Source organism: Melopsittacus undulatus, chromosome 3, assembly GCF_012275295.1.
Source record: "Melopsittacus undulatus isolate bMelUnd1 chromosome 3, bMelUnd1.mat.Z, whole genome shotgun sequence".
Taxonomy (NCBI): Eukaryota; Metazoa; Chordata; class Aves; order Psittaciformes; family Psittaculidae; genus Melopsittacus; species Melopsittacus undulatus.
Genome location: NC_047529.1, coordinates 117,506,143 through 117,522,894, shown reverse-complemented (window position 1 = coordinate 117,522,894; position 16,752 = coordinate 117,506,143). Strand labels below are relative to the sequence as shown.

Sequence of the window (16,752 nt, the reverse complement as noted above, 5' to 3'; positions counted from 1 at the left end):
TGTCTTGCTCTTAATTCTCTATCTGATCATGTACCTGTAGGCGTTGTAGAGGTTCCTCTTCTCATTCATATTCTGACACCGTCCCTCAACCGAACAGGGCAGAGTGAAGTTCCTTGCAGGGAATTCCATGAAGCAGTCGCTGTTACTGGTGCAGGAGCTCTCCTCGATGCTGGCATCGTCCAGGTCTGTGACCTTCAGCTCCCCATCCACGATCACAAACTGCCGGGGCCGGAAATCCAGTAACGTCACAGAGCCAAGAGGAGAGTGAGCCAAATAATGCAGAAGCCGAACTAAGCTGAGGCAGATCTGAAATGCAGCAATGTGGGTACCTTGTGTTATTTGCTCAGTGCAAAGTGTATAAATGAAACCCACTTAAGCTGAATATATGACTTAATATAGGCATTATAACTGATCCTCCAAACCGAATGCTGCGACTCAGGTATTTTTCACAGGATTAACACAGTTGATTGTAAAACCCTTGGAGACTTGAAAGGAAAATAAGCTTCTTTAGCAGTGCTTTCCCACACTATTCCTGAAGCAGGGCTCATTGTTGCTATTCTTACTTTTAACAGAAATAAAAGCATTAACTTTTAATAACACATTATGCACAGGCCTTAACCGCACAGTCCCATTCTGCTCCTTTACAAACTCCAGGTCTGGAAGTCTTGGCTGGACTGCCCTGCACCCATGTCTGGAGCTCCAGTGAGTGTCTATTTCCTCTGTGCTGATCCTGCCTTTTGACTGCTTTATCATTTGTGCCCTTGGCTCCTATCCTTTTTTCCACTGGTTTCCTCTGGTTTGCCTTTTTCCATGGAGGAAGAAAGCAGATCCCCAAAAGAGGAGCTCCACAGCTCCTATGGAACTCCTCAGTGGGGTAAGCACATGTGTCCATCCCCTTGGTGGGCCCTCAGGTGCCTCTTTGAGGCTGGGGTGGGAGCTCTGTGCTGATGCTGCACTTTCTAGATGCAGGTTAGAAACGTGAATGCCTCTTACAGCCAACTGGATGAACATTGAACTCAGCCCAAAGTGCTGGTTTCAATTCATGCATTCCTTTAGAGTCCACTATGTAACATATTAATGCAAACGCAGCATTAATATGAACACAGTTAAAGACTGGAATTTTTATTCTACGTGCTAAATTAATAACAGGTCTTATTCAGTCTAGCAAGCTTTTTATTGTTCATATATAATCTTTGTTTCCTGTTCAAAAACACCATTAAAGTCACGGGCACTGAATTAGTCAAATCCAAACTCAATATCGGGGCATAAAAGGCATACTGAGGGCAGCATCTTCATAAGAAGCTGAGCATGTCTGAAGTTATCCCTCAAAGACAAGCTGTGTGCAGTCTGCTGCCCTATGTACCTGCTGCCAGGATGGCACTGCAAATGCTCCTCTACAACGAGCTTTAAGCACACAGATGAGGGCCTTGCTCTGTATCACAGAGCTCTGCTGAGCACAGAGCTGCTGATATGGGCAGCAAGCTCACTGCTGAGGCCTTCAGCACAAGGGAATTCTTATTTGTAGGAATAAGGTCAAATATTTATGCAACCGTTTCCAGGGCTGAACTACAAACACAACTCATGTATCAAGAAGATAGGCTTTCACTTCTTCTTTCTTTGTGCTAGTTGCATCCTAGACAAGCTAATGAGCACACCATTACCTAAGACTTCATTACAGCAATCACAGGAACAGCTCATTTTAATTCCACCTCTGTGAATCAGCTCAGCACCTAATTCACCTAATTCTCCTTTATCTTCCTCTGCAATTGCTCACTGTGAAATATCCATGCTAAAAGGAAACTTCCCTGCTCACAACCCATAATTTAACATTTCTTTTGGTCATTTACTTCATATGTAATCACTGTCACCGTCCACTGTGTGCATTCCCTGGACAAGCCAAAGGCAGATCCTGCATTTCAGGAGCTGCAACAAGTACCTCTACTACTTATCAAGACCACACTTCTTTGGGGAAAAAGGAGATGAAGCTTAGCACAGGGAACACACTTGTTCCATGTATATTAGAAACACGGATGGAACATTCCCAGGCAGAGAAACTTAATCCCACATGCACACTTCCTAGCACCGGGACCAAGGCTGTTCTGCACCATGCCCAGACACCATCCAGGGGCTGTTTCCAGTGGGCATTCAAAGGGTGCAAGAACTCAATAGTACAGAATGGGCTTCACATTGCCAGTCTGCCTCTGAGATCAGTCAGGCACACTTTCAATTCTCTGGTACAGATGTAGCCTGCAATCCAAAGTGGTTTAGATAAAGGCTGCTGCTGCCTTGCAGCATCTTAGGGAGTTAACCTCAGCCGACTACACATCCCCATATACCCTGAGCAAGATAGCACTGTCGTGATCAAAGCATTGCTGCAGTCTGGCTTCGGTTTGGACAAATTAGGTGTGAGCTTCATGCTCCAACACGGTGGACAACCTGGGTTTGAGATCTGTGTCCACTTATTTCACCCTTCCCCAGTGAAAGGCGAACAGAGCAGGAAGCAGTAGAAAACAATTACACAACCAGCCTCCGATAAGGATCAGGAGGAAAATGTAACATCCTTCTATTGTTTCAATCCCAGTCGTAGAGCACAGTGCTCAGTGCCAAAAATCCTGCGCCCTGAGCTTTAACAAGTAAGAAATGTTTGAAGGTACCACATAAAAAGCATAAAACCAGCTACAATTAGATAACATCGACAGACAAAACAGCAGAGTACCTTAAACACTGCAGAAAGGGAGTGCTAAACACTGTTTCTAACCCAATATGTGATCATATACAAAGCAAACAACTTGAGCTGTGCACAGTACACAACTTCATGCTCCATGTTATTTTGTATTCATCCCTCTCCCAAAAGTCCTTTTAAAACAGTTGTTACTCACTCGAAATCTGTCTTCCCAGGACGTCTGTAGAAGCTGGATCATCTCTAAGGGTGAGCCCAGCTCAGTGATGGTCGTCAGTGTGTCTGGGATGTCGTTGCTGTCTTGGTAGCAATAGCCATAGAGCTGAAAAAAACCCACAACCATTCACTATCAGTGTAACTTGCCTTGCCATGCTTTTATGTTTCATCATGGATGAAGGGCAAAGTAAGCACTTCTTACAGGGCTGAGCTCTACACATTGCATTGCTTTTAAGTCCCCACAATGCATCTTGAAGCTCATGCAGGGCTGTCTCCTGTGGAGGGACCCCACTCCTGAGCAGGGAGGAGTGTGAGGAGTCCTCCCCTGGGGAGGAAGGCACAGCAGAGACAATGTGTGATGAACTGATCTCAGCCCCCATTCCCATCCCCTGTGGCACTCAGGGGGAGGAGATGGAGGATTTGGGAATGATGTTGAGCCTGGGAAGAAGGGAAGAGTGGGGGGAAGGTGTGTTAAGATTTGGTTCATTTCTCATTACCCTGCTGTGGGTTTCTACCTAAGGAAACGCAGTTTGTGCAAGCCCTGGCTAAGTAAAACTCATTTTCTGCTTAAAAGACATGGCAAAACAGCTTTTACTGTCATTTCCCATAGGACTACAGTTTGTGCATTGAGTGGCAATGTGTATTTCAATGACACAGCAGCTTGAAAAACAACTGAAATGCCAAAAGTGTTCCTTTCCCAGTCCGAAATTGCTTCTCACTGTATCTGACGGACTTCTGTGTGCAGTATCATTAAAGACGGGCAAATACACCCTGAAATACTATCTGCCAGCAGCTTCTCCACTATGAAAGCACTGAAATGGCAATTCCAGCTATGCGCCGGCTCCTTCCTGTATTTGCTTTCCAAGGACATTTGAATGATTAATTCTGACTTGCACAAATAATTGCACAAGAAGAGTATTTCAAGCCTGGGGAGAAGAGATGTCTTGCTTTATATGGAGCACAACAAGGTCTGACAGGGCTGGGGACAGGCTTTTACAACCTCCCTGCCAAGCCCTGGCAGAGAGGCAGTTAAATGAGCCCGATAAGGATCTGATTGCGACTTTCCAGCCAGAACAGCATGCACATGAAATAAAACTGAGCGTAATCTCTGCCCGCAGTCAAATAAAGCATGCAGCAAAGGAGCCTGTGTGAAAAGGCAGCATTAACAAATGCCCCGCTGCTATCCCTCCGCTGCCGTGCCTGAGTTATGTGACTTCTTAAACCTCTCTTAGCTCTAAAACGCTTGGGGAAGGTGATGGGGGGGTCTCCTCCAGGCTGAGGGGGCTTGGACACAAAGCCGGGCTCATGCAGACCAGAACAGGGTCTGAGCCTAATTCAGAGAGCCATGGTTGCAAGAGCAGGCTGAGGCTGAGCACAACCACTGCGAGCAGATTCAATTCCCAAGCACATTCTTACCCTCCCCGGCAGAAGAGCAAAGCCCAGGCTAAACTCAGCAAATCCAGGGATTTATTAGGAACCATCCCGCTAGCTCTGCCTGCCGCTGTCTGCATGGGAAGGGGAAAAGGGTGCCAATAAACGTCACAGGAGTAAACAGTTTTCCTTTTCGGTGTAAAAGCAGCACTGTGTTTCCAAGCAGCTGCTTACCACGGATGTTAACGCGAACGGGAACAAGAGCTGGGAGATCTTCCTTTAAAACACGCTGAAAAGACTTTGGCATCGATACACAACAGAGAATTTGCGATAGGTGCCGATAAGAACACTGGGAATAGGAAAGTCCCTTTTCTCTCTATGGCCACAACCATGACAAAGATTGCAACAGCAATTATCTCTTAAACTACAGCCATTCACACCGGACCTGGGGTTGTTCCTTATCATCTGTGACACCATTTTAATGCTGTTTGTTGGCAGGAGTTAAATCTTGGTGTGCTGCAAACGACCCGAGAGGCTCACATCATCACAAGTCTGTCTGAGCCTTCTGAACTAACAAACCCACGGTATTAAAGGGAACTATTTAATACAACATTTATCCTTCCTCAGAGACAAGCTGGATTCGGCAGTTCCTCATAGGTATTTCAGGTCTCCCCTGTGTGAGGGCAGAGGAAGAAGGTAGGCTGAAGGTCAGCAGACTGAAAGCCACCCCTTTAGAGTGTCACAATCTAACATCTGTTTCTGTATCATCAACAGAGTTCATCTTTAGCTGGGTAATGCTATCCCTTGGGAAAAATGCCATAAGGGGAATTAGAAGCAACCCGAACTGGGAAATGACAGTATCGCCCTAACTGCTGGTTTACAGTAACACTGGGTGCAAAAAAAGGTGTCAGTCTTCATTGGGTATTCCCAGTGTTCGTGAAAATCATTCCAGGAACAGAAAAACATAGGACAAACATATACATTATACATATGAACTCAGTAGAAATTAATTGCATATCTATTTACATCTATTTTATCTCAATCCATGAATGCCAATAATAATAATGCTTTAGGTTTGTTGTCAGAGAGCTGGAACTTTGCTCCTAAGTAATACTTTAATTTTAGTGTCCAATTTGTACCTCAGCAGAAGTCTTCACTGCACTGAGTATTCAGTGCGTATTTTACTGTATTAGTACCTATTTTAATCACTTCAGTCCTTGTGGAAGCTTAAATGACCTGATCCAGTCTTGGGTTTGGATTAAATCGCCCTTTCTTCTCAGCAGAAAGCGTTCTTGAGCATTGCTGAGCTTCAGCAATCCCACAGCGCTGAGTGAGTTAGCATAGGGCTGACTCAAAAATACATCATCTAACCTGAGCTCTTTATTGCTTTTACTTAAGTGAAAGCTCTCCAGATGCAGTGTTATTACATAATTATATAGAGTTATAAAAGCACAGAAGCCTGAGATATAAAGGATTTATTGGGCCGCGTTTATACGTTTCCAAACGAACTCCTGAAACTAAACACAAAAATGCACATGTAATTACACGGCCGTATTTGTATGTGCAATTACCATGATTACAAACTGGGCAAGTCCCAACAGCCAGTTAAGCATCTAAAATGGTTACATTCATCCCCTGCTGATGAACCACCACCCAGCATGCAGATGTTTCAACATACAGAATATATATAGATGCAAAACACTCTGAGGCCGTAATTCTTCGGCCTTTCGTTTAAGAAGTGACTTATTAAGACACAGAGGTTCTACCCAAAATACTTCTTCCCTTCCCCCCCCCCCCCCCTTTTGTTTTTTGTCCAATCCATTTTAAGGTCTGAAACGAGACAAAAGGGTTTGTATTCCCAGACGGTGAAGTAAGAAACAGATAGCTGGATGCATACAATAACAAGGCAAATAACCACACGGGGAAACTGAATATAGCTGGAAGCCAGAGATGAGCCAAAATACCTCCTCTATCTGAAATGCTATTAGGTTGGACATCATTCTCAGCGTCACAAAGCTACACGTTAGATACACGTAAGAGTGATGGGTTTCATACGCCTTTTCAGCATGGTTTCAATTAAATGAGTGGAAAGAAAGACAGCCCCACATCTTTTTGCTATCTCGAGTCACTGCATTTAAACACCACCCCAATACATTTGGGCATAGCATCCTACAGCAAACAGCCTCATACTCATCAATCTTTATGCAGCCAAAACTCACACTGACTCCAATGGTTTTTGGGCACGCTGGGCATACAGGGTCAGCCCCTGCAAGGTTATAGTGCATTGTAGGAGCCCATGGCCCTGCAGCCGGTCAGTTCACCTCCCTTCACAATCCCCTTATACTACAAATGATGGGGACAAAGGTGACCCTTTCAGAGAAACCAGGGAAGGCAAAAGCAGAGGTCAGCCCTGACACAAAAGCTGACAAGCTTACTGAATAAAAGCACAAAGTAAAGGAGCTTATGAAGCCGTCACCAGCAGGCTAAGGCTGTGCAAACAAGGAGCCCTCCTGCATTAGCACAGGCACCCTAGCTGGATGCTCAGGAAAACAAATGGCAAGCCAGAAGCTCCACCAAAGCCTTATGTGTCATTTACTGAGGTTGCTCAGTTGGGAAGGGTAAAACCAGGTGCCCTGGTTACTGGAGGCACAAGCCCTGGTACGGATCGTGCCACTTCCTCAAGATTTACAGTACAGTCAGAGTCTGTAAATACAGTCACTGTATTTACAATACAGTGCTAGATTTTAGCCCTTTCTGCTCCTGGTCTTTATATTTTCTCTACAACTATAAAATCCGGAAATTTCCCCCTTTTTCTCTTTAATGGACATGAGATTTCCATGAGTCCAGGAACGGGAACCTTGAGAACACTATTACCAGCTGTAACAAGTGACAGGCTTAACTACATTACACCAGGGGAAATAAAAAGCTCCCACTGACATTGGTAGCCTTTTAATGAGCCATTTGCTTGAGCTGCTACATGTCAAAACCAGAACAGCACATGTTGTAGAAGCTCTTGCTACTTTATTGCTATCAGAGTGAATATAATATTCTTTATGCAACCAACCCTTGGATTCACCTTCCATTCGTGGAGCACTGGGACAGTGTCTGCAAGAGCTGGAACCCCCCGCACTGCGTGATACTGGTATGATTTACCAGTACACAGAACCCCAGACCAGTTTGGGTTGGAAGGGACCTTAGAGCTCATGCAGTTCCAACCCCATGCCACAGGCAGAGACACCTCCCACTAGAGCAGCTTGCTCCAAGCCCCATCCAATACAGCTCAAGACATTTATATTACTCTACTATCTATTCATCCCTCAGGTTTTAAATATTTCCTTTCAAATATATACATTGTATATACATTTCATATAGATATACATATATAAACATACACACATATAGCCACAAGCACATACACATATACATTTGTCTATGTGACATATGTATGTATATGTGTGCTTCTATATATAATATATACATATGATGTTTGCATTTATATTTTAATACATTATATATATATATATATATATATTAAGATATATACTACAATATTATTACATATTGCCACAGCTACTCGGTCCAAAAGCATCTACAAGCCTGTAACAGGGAATAAGGATGAGTTTCTTAGAAGTCCCAAGCTTAAAAGCTCAATCCAACGTCAACCTTCCTGCTACAGCATATAAAGAGACAGTGCCTGAGAAGTGAATTGATTTTCCTCATTGAAATCCAGCAATCAAACCCTGCCAAATGCAAAGCTTCACTGGAAGAAGACTTTGGTACAGGGCATCCTCAGCACCATACCGAACCTTTGAAGAGCAGGACCAGAACTGTCTGTGGGGCAGGATTTCCTCTGCTGTGGGATGCTGGAACCGAGAGCAAGCAGCAAGGAATTCAAGTATTAAACTCCAAACCCACAGCTCTGCTTAGGCTTGTGTTTATAAATGTATTATTACGACGAGCAGTAAACCCCAGAAGGAGCAGGAATCTCACCCCTGGCACTGTCACTGAAGCTCATTAATAGAAGAGTGGGAATGTATTCCTTAGAAACACACACACAAATGTATATCTAACCGTATCTGCCAGTATATCCACAGAGACCCACGGGTATCTCCATATATCATATCCATAGGCATGTGTATGCATACCCATACATATCTGCTGTTCTGACAGATTATGTGGGCTATAATCTTACGATTTAATAACGTTATCTCCCCTTTTCCCTCTCCCTCCTTTCCTCACACTCTGAAGTGGAAAATTCCTCCCCTAAAAACATTTACAGCACTTTGAAATTGCACTGCACAAGCTCAAGGCCCTGCAAATATTTAGTCACACAAGTAGCCTACTCTTGTAAAGCCTCCCAGTGAAGACAAATAGATCACTCATACAACCCCAATTTCAGTGGAAACAGGCTGATATCACTGCAGAGCAGGTCATTATCTTGTAAATGGGCAGACCAGCAGCTCCCCTGACCTCCATCCACAGCCACTGCATTCAGTTCCACTGCACCGCAAGTTTAACCCTTTGTTAGGACATGATTTTGCATTACAGAACTATCAAGTAACCTCTGTGCATTGCATGTTTGGAAAAGCCTGGCGTGGATTCATTAGAGCCATTTGTACAATTCCTCTTTCTTGGGCATCTGTACTTTGTACTTTCTCATAGTGAGCTTTAAAATAAGCTTGGAGTCTATCTGCAGCTACATGGTCCAAGAAAAAAGGACTCTCTTCAAGCTATGTTGTTCCAAATTTGGCTTAAAACAATACAAATACCCATGTTTGGTGTCCACTACCTAAACCGAGAGCTTCAGCTGAGTGTGACAAAACATAACAACTCCTTTAAACTGAGCCTAGAGTCAATATTAGTATTAGCACAGTGCCTGTGAGAACTTGTTCTTGTCATGCTTTTCATGGCCACCACAGAAAGGAAAGATTGCAGTGGGAGGCACCTACCTGAACCATGCTGGCAGCAAGGATGGACTCAGAGAATAGTCTGGACTGGAAAGGATCATCCAGTTCCAGCCTCCTGCCATGGGCAGGATAGAGCAGAGGCTATTTCAATTGGAAGTAACCTACAATAATTACCCGGTCCAACTGCCTGACCACTTCAGACCTGCCCAACAGTTAAAGCATGTTATTAAGGACATTGTCCAAATGCCTCTTAAGCACTGATGGGCTTGGGGCACCAACCACCTCTCTTGGAAGCCTGTGCCAGCACTTGACCACCCTCATGGTAAAGAAATGCTTCCTAATGTCCGGTTTGAACCTCCCCTGGTGCAGCTTTGAACCATTCCTGCACATCCTTTCATTGAATACCAGGGAGAAGAGGTTTACATAGCTACCCCTTGCTTGGGGGGGAGCGGAGAAGGGAGAGCTCTAAACCCCATGTGCTTCCCCTTGCAGTTCTGCCCTGGTCACAACTAATGCCCAGGCCAGAACAGACAGGGTGGATTAACCTTCTTCACTCATTGTCACTCCCATAGCAAAAAGGCAAGCAGCAAGGAAGCACTTGATCATACCCACAGCATCCTGCGGTGACCAGTGCACAGAAGGAGCAGTGCTGGGCTCCCTTGAAGGAAACAGAATGAGGTTGCAAGTCATCAGCTCCCATAAAGGAGGCAGAAATTCAAACCAGAATCTTCTGGAATGATTTACATGGCACATAAAACTGAGAAGCGATCACAGAAATCATTCAACAAATGATTGGGATTAGTTTTATGAATGCTGCTTTCAAAAGGAGGGACAATGTAGCCCTTTTAACTTCTATGATGGCACGTGCCTTATGGAAAGCTGCTCCTGCCAACACGTCGAACACCCTCTACCATCCCATGCAATTCAATGGGAATAAACGCTATTTGGCAACTCCAGCATCAAGACACTGAGCTCGCCTTCCAGTGACATGAATGGTTAGGGCTGGTTTGCAATTGTATCAGCCCTGTGCTTCCAGCAGCTCTGGAGCTCTTGTTAACAGATCCTTTCTTCACTCTTAAAAGTGCAGGATAACATCTGGGCCTTTTGGGAAGCAGTCTTGCAATAAAGAAGCACTTTGTGTAATTCTTCTTTCCTCGCCAAACCGCATCTGTCTGCTCCCTCTGCCCTCCTCCACTCCACCCGAGCTCCTTGGGGCTATGGGGACATCTGTTAGCAGAACGAGCTGTCTCCACCAAGCCATCAGTAGGTGGCACTGCCTGCTTCTTTCTCCCAATCCCCACCAATGTCCAGGGCTGACACCCCACATCACCCACCACTGTTTTGAAGGGTAACCGAATGACTCGGACACCTCACCTCTTGCAAGGTGTACCTATGGCAATGTCAAGCTGGGACAAAGAAGCAGCTCCATCACTCCTTGCCAGGCAGCTTTTCCAGAGGGTGCAAACCCCTTCTATCACCTCAGTAGGATTCAGCAGGCTCGTATCGATGTTCCTCTCATCCTAACACCAGTCACAGAGACACTGTCATCCTGGTCTTGAACCGTGTGGTGGCCTCATTCGTCTTTAGCCAACCTGCCCCAAACCAGCTCAACTGAGCTATTCAGTCTAAAGTGACCCTCCTACTTGCAGCAATCCCCTACTGATGGCTGCATTTGGAGTGCATTGCATGGCCAGACCCCATCCAACCCCAGCCTTCCCTTGGGTTTGAAAGGTTTGATCCCAAGAGCTGTGAACCTCTGCTGCCCCATCCAAAACACAGAATGACAAATCGCCCATGTAGTCACACACCAGCTGGTATCAGCAATCACTTCTCAGGCCGCAAATTCCCAACGTGGCCATGGCTAAACTCCAACCAACTGCAACACGAGGACTGTTGCTGGGAATCCTGCACCACCGTTGCCACCACAAAGGGATTCAGTGCCCATCCACTGGCAACAAAGAGCTCCCCAGTAGCTGTTTCCACTGTAGCTGGATCTTCCCTTCCCCCTTACTTTCTATGAGAATAACAGTGGATTCATGCGAGAAGGATGGTGAAGGACCAGGCCTTCCAGAGCTCACACACTCCCTATGCAAGTGTGTTTGCACTAGAACTTAATTGTATATTGACTTTCTTCAGACGTGGAAAGATTGTCTCCTTCCACCTGGAATAAGCAACCCGTACACAAAGCTTTCTTATTATAATCCTCACATTAAAGTTGAAATCACCCCATCCTGCTGGCTGTGCATATGTATAGGGAAACCATCAGGGTAAAAATCTGTTCATTATCACATGTAAAGAAAAGAAAAACGTGTTTAAAAGTATCAAGACCAGCTGGCACATCCCAAGTCCACTGAATTTGCCAACAGCAAGTGATGTATGTACTATTTTAATCAAGAAACTTTCCAAGTGATAAATATCCTCACTGTAATCACAACAAATCGGTAACAAATACACTAAAACTGAGCCGATTCAGACAGAAACTGCGTTGGCATCCTAACTTGGTGACTTCTTTAAACACAATGTCATCTCAGTGTTTCGTTTGTGTGCTTTAGCTCAATGCTAAACTGAATCATTGCGAGCTCACAGAAGGGCTGATAAAGGAAGAGCTGCCACAGAAAGAAGCTTGCACTTCTCCCAACATCTGCAGTTTCAAACCTCCCCTCCCTTCTCTTCAGCAATGCAAAGGAAGGAAGAATAGCAGCGCCCTTCATTCTGATACTCCAGGGCTATAATTACGTTATTAGAGTGAATCAAACATCGCCTTTGTGTCTTTACAATCGTGCTCCTTGTTTGGAATTAACTGCAAATGGTCTGATTTTCTTCTCTTCCTCAAATACAGGCAGGGAGGAATTAAAGCACGCACTAAACCATCATCCCCACCGAAATGTGCAGAAAGCCACGATTCAGACAGCACCATTTGAACCTTGCAAGGAAAGAAACCTCAGCACAGAGAACAGGGAAGAGATCAAGCACCTCATTTGGCACAGAGCGACTGCAAAGCAATTAGCAGGCTGCTAAACCCTCTTTTACAATAAATCAGTGACCCAGTTTCCCCTCTTCCTTAGTGCCCTTCATTATAAAATCAACTTTAATGAACTCCCCTTCCCTTCCCCTCTCCAAAGCAAATCCATCTCCACTGCAGGCTGCACCTGCCCTCTGCTATCACACCAGGGAGCCTCTCAGAGCCCCCAGTGAGCCTGGGCCTGCCCCAGACCATGGGGACAATGGCCTAGCACTGGCACTTTGGTGGCCATAAGAATGATGGGCAGAGCACAGAAAAGCAATTGGGAAATGCAAGCTGCCTTCGGCTCGGCTGATGTGAAACCATTCTCCCTCTTGCTGGCTTTCCATGTTTCTCTTGACTTGATTCTCCACATCTGCCGCAGCTGACACATCTGGCTCCTTCCCCAGGCAGAGGGGATGGTGGATATGTCAACATGTTGTCTGAAGGCAGTGGTACTTTCTGGAAAGAGCTTTCCCCCCCATCCTATATTGTACAATAATCGAGTCTTCAAAAAGGATGACTTAGAAAAAGAAAAAGGAAAGCTGATTTTGACAAGAGACAGGCCAGAATGGGAACTGCTGAGACAGTAAAGAACAAGTCTGTTATCTTACAAACTACACTTCAGGCTGTCAGCTGCCAGAGATTTACAGGAAAACCCCCGTTCGCAGGGCTCAACCGACTCGGAACTCTTCTTTCCAGCAACAGAATCCCATGAAGGTGCTCACCCCGAATAGCCCATGGCCGGGGATGCCCCAGCACGGCCGGGCAGGAGGGGGACAGGGCATCCGTGCCCTGGTACCCGGACTGCTTTCCCCTCCCGGCCCTGAGCACGGTGGCAGGAGGGTGTCATGTCCCTCCAGCTATTTATAGCAGCCGACTCGTATTTGGGTATGCAGAGGGCTGCAGGGAGGGGGTAAGGAGCTAAAAAGAGGTAAGAAGCAAAGGCAGGAAAAGCCTTCGCTGTGTCGTGCCCTTGGGTCCTGCTGCCCCTTCGAAAGTGCCTATCAAAAGCCTGAAGATGGGAGATGTTGGCTTTTTGATTGCCTCGGCAGCAAGCTCTGGACAACGATTTCCATGCCCTTGGCCAGCTTATAAAACAAGCTAAAATCAGTCGTGATGCCCATAGACCCTGTCCCCTTTGCTGTTTTAACAGAGACATAATAAACGCCAAGCTGCTCGCTGGTGCCCGTTTTCTGCACTGGTTTTACGCTTCCAGCCCCATTCCTGCCCGCACCGCCGCCCGACTGTGCCTGCATAAAGCCTGGCAGGTCCATTTTTACAGCCTCCTTTCAAGGTAATGTCCTACCCACGGTCCAGCCCTCACCCAAGGCGCAGCGACCTCGCCTCTGGAGTGAAACGCATTAAAGAAGGGTGAAAGAAGGGTAAAGAAGCTGAAAACGCGTTTCTGATTTAAATGTAATCTCTTTTTCAATGGGGTGGACACGAAACGCTGATAACACGCGGCGGTTTGCCCACGAGAGCGTTTCCCCAGCTACCCTCCTCACCGAGGAACACCCCATTTCCCTTCGCTCCCCATTCTAGGGTCCACCTGAGCTCACGAACAGGGGTACACCCCGAGACCCCTCACAATGCCCCCCTCTCCATCCTGCTTCATCCACAGGCATCTTTCCAGAGCACAGAACCACACACGGGGCAGAAGCGCCTGTGCCTAACAGAGTGAGCCGCGACTTTACAACGCTCCAAGCCCAACCCGACCAATTCCCTTCCGCCGAGCAAGAAAAACAGTCTTGGAGGGGAAAATACATAAGAACAAAATCCCCCTGAGCGTTTCCAAGCGGAGAGTGTGTTTCCTGCTGTCAACTCGATCACTAACGATGGCTGCACCCAAGCTCGGCTCTCCCAAACTAGGGCAGCAACACAGGAGTAACTAATACAGCTCCTGGGAGCTTTTTGTGCTATCCTAGATGTACGGGTTATAGTTAGACCTGGCGGACAGGAGGAATTGAAGGAAAGGAAGAAGGGAGGAAGGTTAACATCTATTTTCTCGTCGAGGATAAATCACAACTACACCTTCTTTGAACACTATATGAAACTCGAGAGCTTTGATCGGTGGGATCTGAAGTTCTCGTGGGGGAGCTGGTACTCGCTCCCGCTGCAGCTGCTTAAGAAACACAAAACTCCTTCACTCGATTCAGTTCAAAAAGCACCTACTGTGAGACCGTCTGGTCTAACGTTCATTTTTTATTCCACTGCAACGCTCACGCTATGCGAAACGCAAGAGGAATTTCCATAGCAGCATTTACATCCAAATGGACCCGTTGAGGTTCCCGCTGATGTGTCACAGTGCCGCGGTGCTCTGACTAACCAAGCCATCACCACCCGGCTGCCCCATGGGCCGAGCCGTGTGCCAGGGCTCCGGGCACCCCGCACGAAGCCGTCAGGAGCCCTCGCCACCCTCCTTCCGGGGGAGCCCGCATCCAAACCGGCCACATCCAGTCCCCCACATGTGGGGAGTGCTGCTGGGCCTCCAAGTCCCTTCCTCAGCCCTTCCTTCGCCCTCTTCTCCCCACCTCGGTGTCAGTTCTGGCCGGGCGGAGCCGAGGGATGCCGGTGATGGAAGCGCCGCAGCCCGCACCTCTCCAGAGCGACGGGGGGTGAGCCCCACTGCTTGGGGCGGAAAGCGCCCATCGATGCGCCTCCAGCCTGCCCTGCAGCCCCACAACGGAGAACGGAGGGTCACTCCCTGCCCGCAGAGGAGCCCCGAGCCCCTCCGCACCCTGCTCCCGTAGCACCGGCAGGTTTACAGCTGCGGGGCCAGGACCACGGCGCAAACCCGGCGCAAACCCAGCGCAACCCACCCTGCGCGGCCGCGCAGGACCCGCGTACCTGCAGGACGTTGTCGTGGCGCAGCCGCTGCAGCAGGATCATCTCCTTGACGATCTTGTAGGCGGCCAGGCGGTAGCAGTCCCCGAGGGCGGAGAACTGCCGCACGCAGCGAGCGATGTCGTGCCCACCGAAATCCACCGCCTTCAACGCCACGGCCAGAGTCCGGTTGAGCACCGCCTTATACACCGCCTTGGTGTACCCGGAGCCCAGGTACTGCACACCGCTGACATTACGGATGTCCCTGCAGCCCAACAGCGGCGGCTCCAGCGACAGCTCGGCCGAGCCGCTTGCCCTGGGCCCCACCGCTCGGCCCCGCGGCCCCGGCTGCTCCGCCGACGTGCGCGGCGGAGCCAGGTCCATCAAGCGCCGGTCCCGGGGCCGCAGCGGCCGCCGCCCCGCTCGGTGCTGCCGGTAGCGCAGCACCTCCTCGTAGCGCTCCCGGATCTGCCGCTCCAGAGCGGCCCGACCGCCGCCGTCCTCCTCCGGTGGGGAGAAGGGGGCTCCGGGCGGGGATGGGGGTGCCCCTTCGTGGGGCGGCGGAGGGTGCTCGGAGCCGGGGACGAAGAGGACGTTGAGGAGGGTACCCAGGAGGAAGGCGAGGCAGCAGCCGGCCGCCACCGCCGTCTTCCTGCGCCGCATCGCCGTGGGCTTCCCCAGCCTCTCGGGCTCCTCTTCTCTCGCCCCTGCCTCGGGAACCAGCTCCGAGGGGGGTTTCTCGGTCTCCGTATCCCTCCTCCGGGCTGTGCCGGCGGCAGAGCGGAGCCTGGCGCTCAGCCGGAGCGCAGCTCCTTGCGGCGCTCCCGCATGACACTTGCCTCCCTGCTTTAAGCCTCTGAAGCACTTATTATTAGCGGGACCCGGAGGAGGGCGGGGGGGATCCCCGGCTCGCTGCCCCCGCCGACGCGCACTGATTGACAGCCCTGTTGAGCAGCAGGGGGGCCTGGGAAACGTAGTCCCCCTCCGCGGCCGCCGGCGAGCCCTGGAGCCGGGACTACATCTCCCAGGCTCAGCCGAGCCCCCCGACGGGGCGGAGCGGAGTGGGGCGGAGGGATCGGCCCCGGGCGGAGCGGAAGATGCGCGGGTGCGGTGTGTGGATGCCCTTGTCCTTAGGGAATGGGGTGGGGGGAGAAGGGAAAGAGGAACGGAGGGAGCACTAACAGTCCCGTACCCACAGAGCCACACAAAGGAGGGGAAGGGGGAGATGCCTTTTTCCCATCTCCTTTCCCATCTCCACGCGGACGCGGAGGAGAGCCGGGATGCGGGGCTGTGCGGAAGGGGGGGCTCGGGGTGTGTGTCACCCACACGAGACTGCAGCCACAAATCACGGCCTCGGCATGGGGTAGCCCCTGCCCTGTTGGAGATGTGAATTGCAGGGGTGAGTGCTAATGACATGGTTATCCATCAAGGCCGCATTACGATGCTGTTAGCAACTAATTAACAAACACAATCAGGCCGCGAACTGCCAGGGAGAAAGGGCCATCGGCAAGGGAAGAGCCGTGAAGAGCCAGGCGAGGCAACAATCACCACAATGGAGTGGGAAAGCGTTTCCAATAAGGCACTGAGGGAATACACATCGGACAGACAAAAAAGGGGGGGGGGAGAGAAAAAAGGGATAAGAGAAGAAAAATATATGGGGAAAGAGAAAAAGAGGAAAATTAAAAATATTATTTTTAAAGAGAGAAAATAAAATATAGGGATAAAAAAGGAAAACTAAATCCTTTTCGGCC

The 16,752-nt window shown here is 48.7% G+C and overlaps 1 protein-coding gene across 1 annotated transcript in view; it reads right to left on the bottom strand.

The window, feature by feature from the left end:
• Positions 1-15,664, bottom strand: part of PKDCC (protein kinase domain containing, cytoplasmic) — a 29,049-nt gene extending 13,385 nt beyond the window's left edge. The window contains exons 1-3 of the mRNA XM_034060970.1: positions 15,026-15,664; positions 2,880-3,002; positions 35-306 (exon numbers count right to left, since the gene is read on the bottom strand). Coding sequence (XP_033916861.1) covers positions 35-306; positions 2,880-3,002; positions 15,026-15,664 — 1,034 coding nt within the window. The remainder of the gene's footprint in view (positions 1-34; positions 307-2,879; positions 3,003-15,025) is intronic.
• Between the last annotated feature and the right edge of the window lie 1,088 nt (positions 15,665-16,752).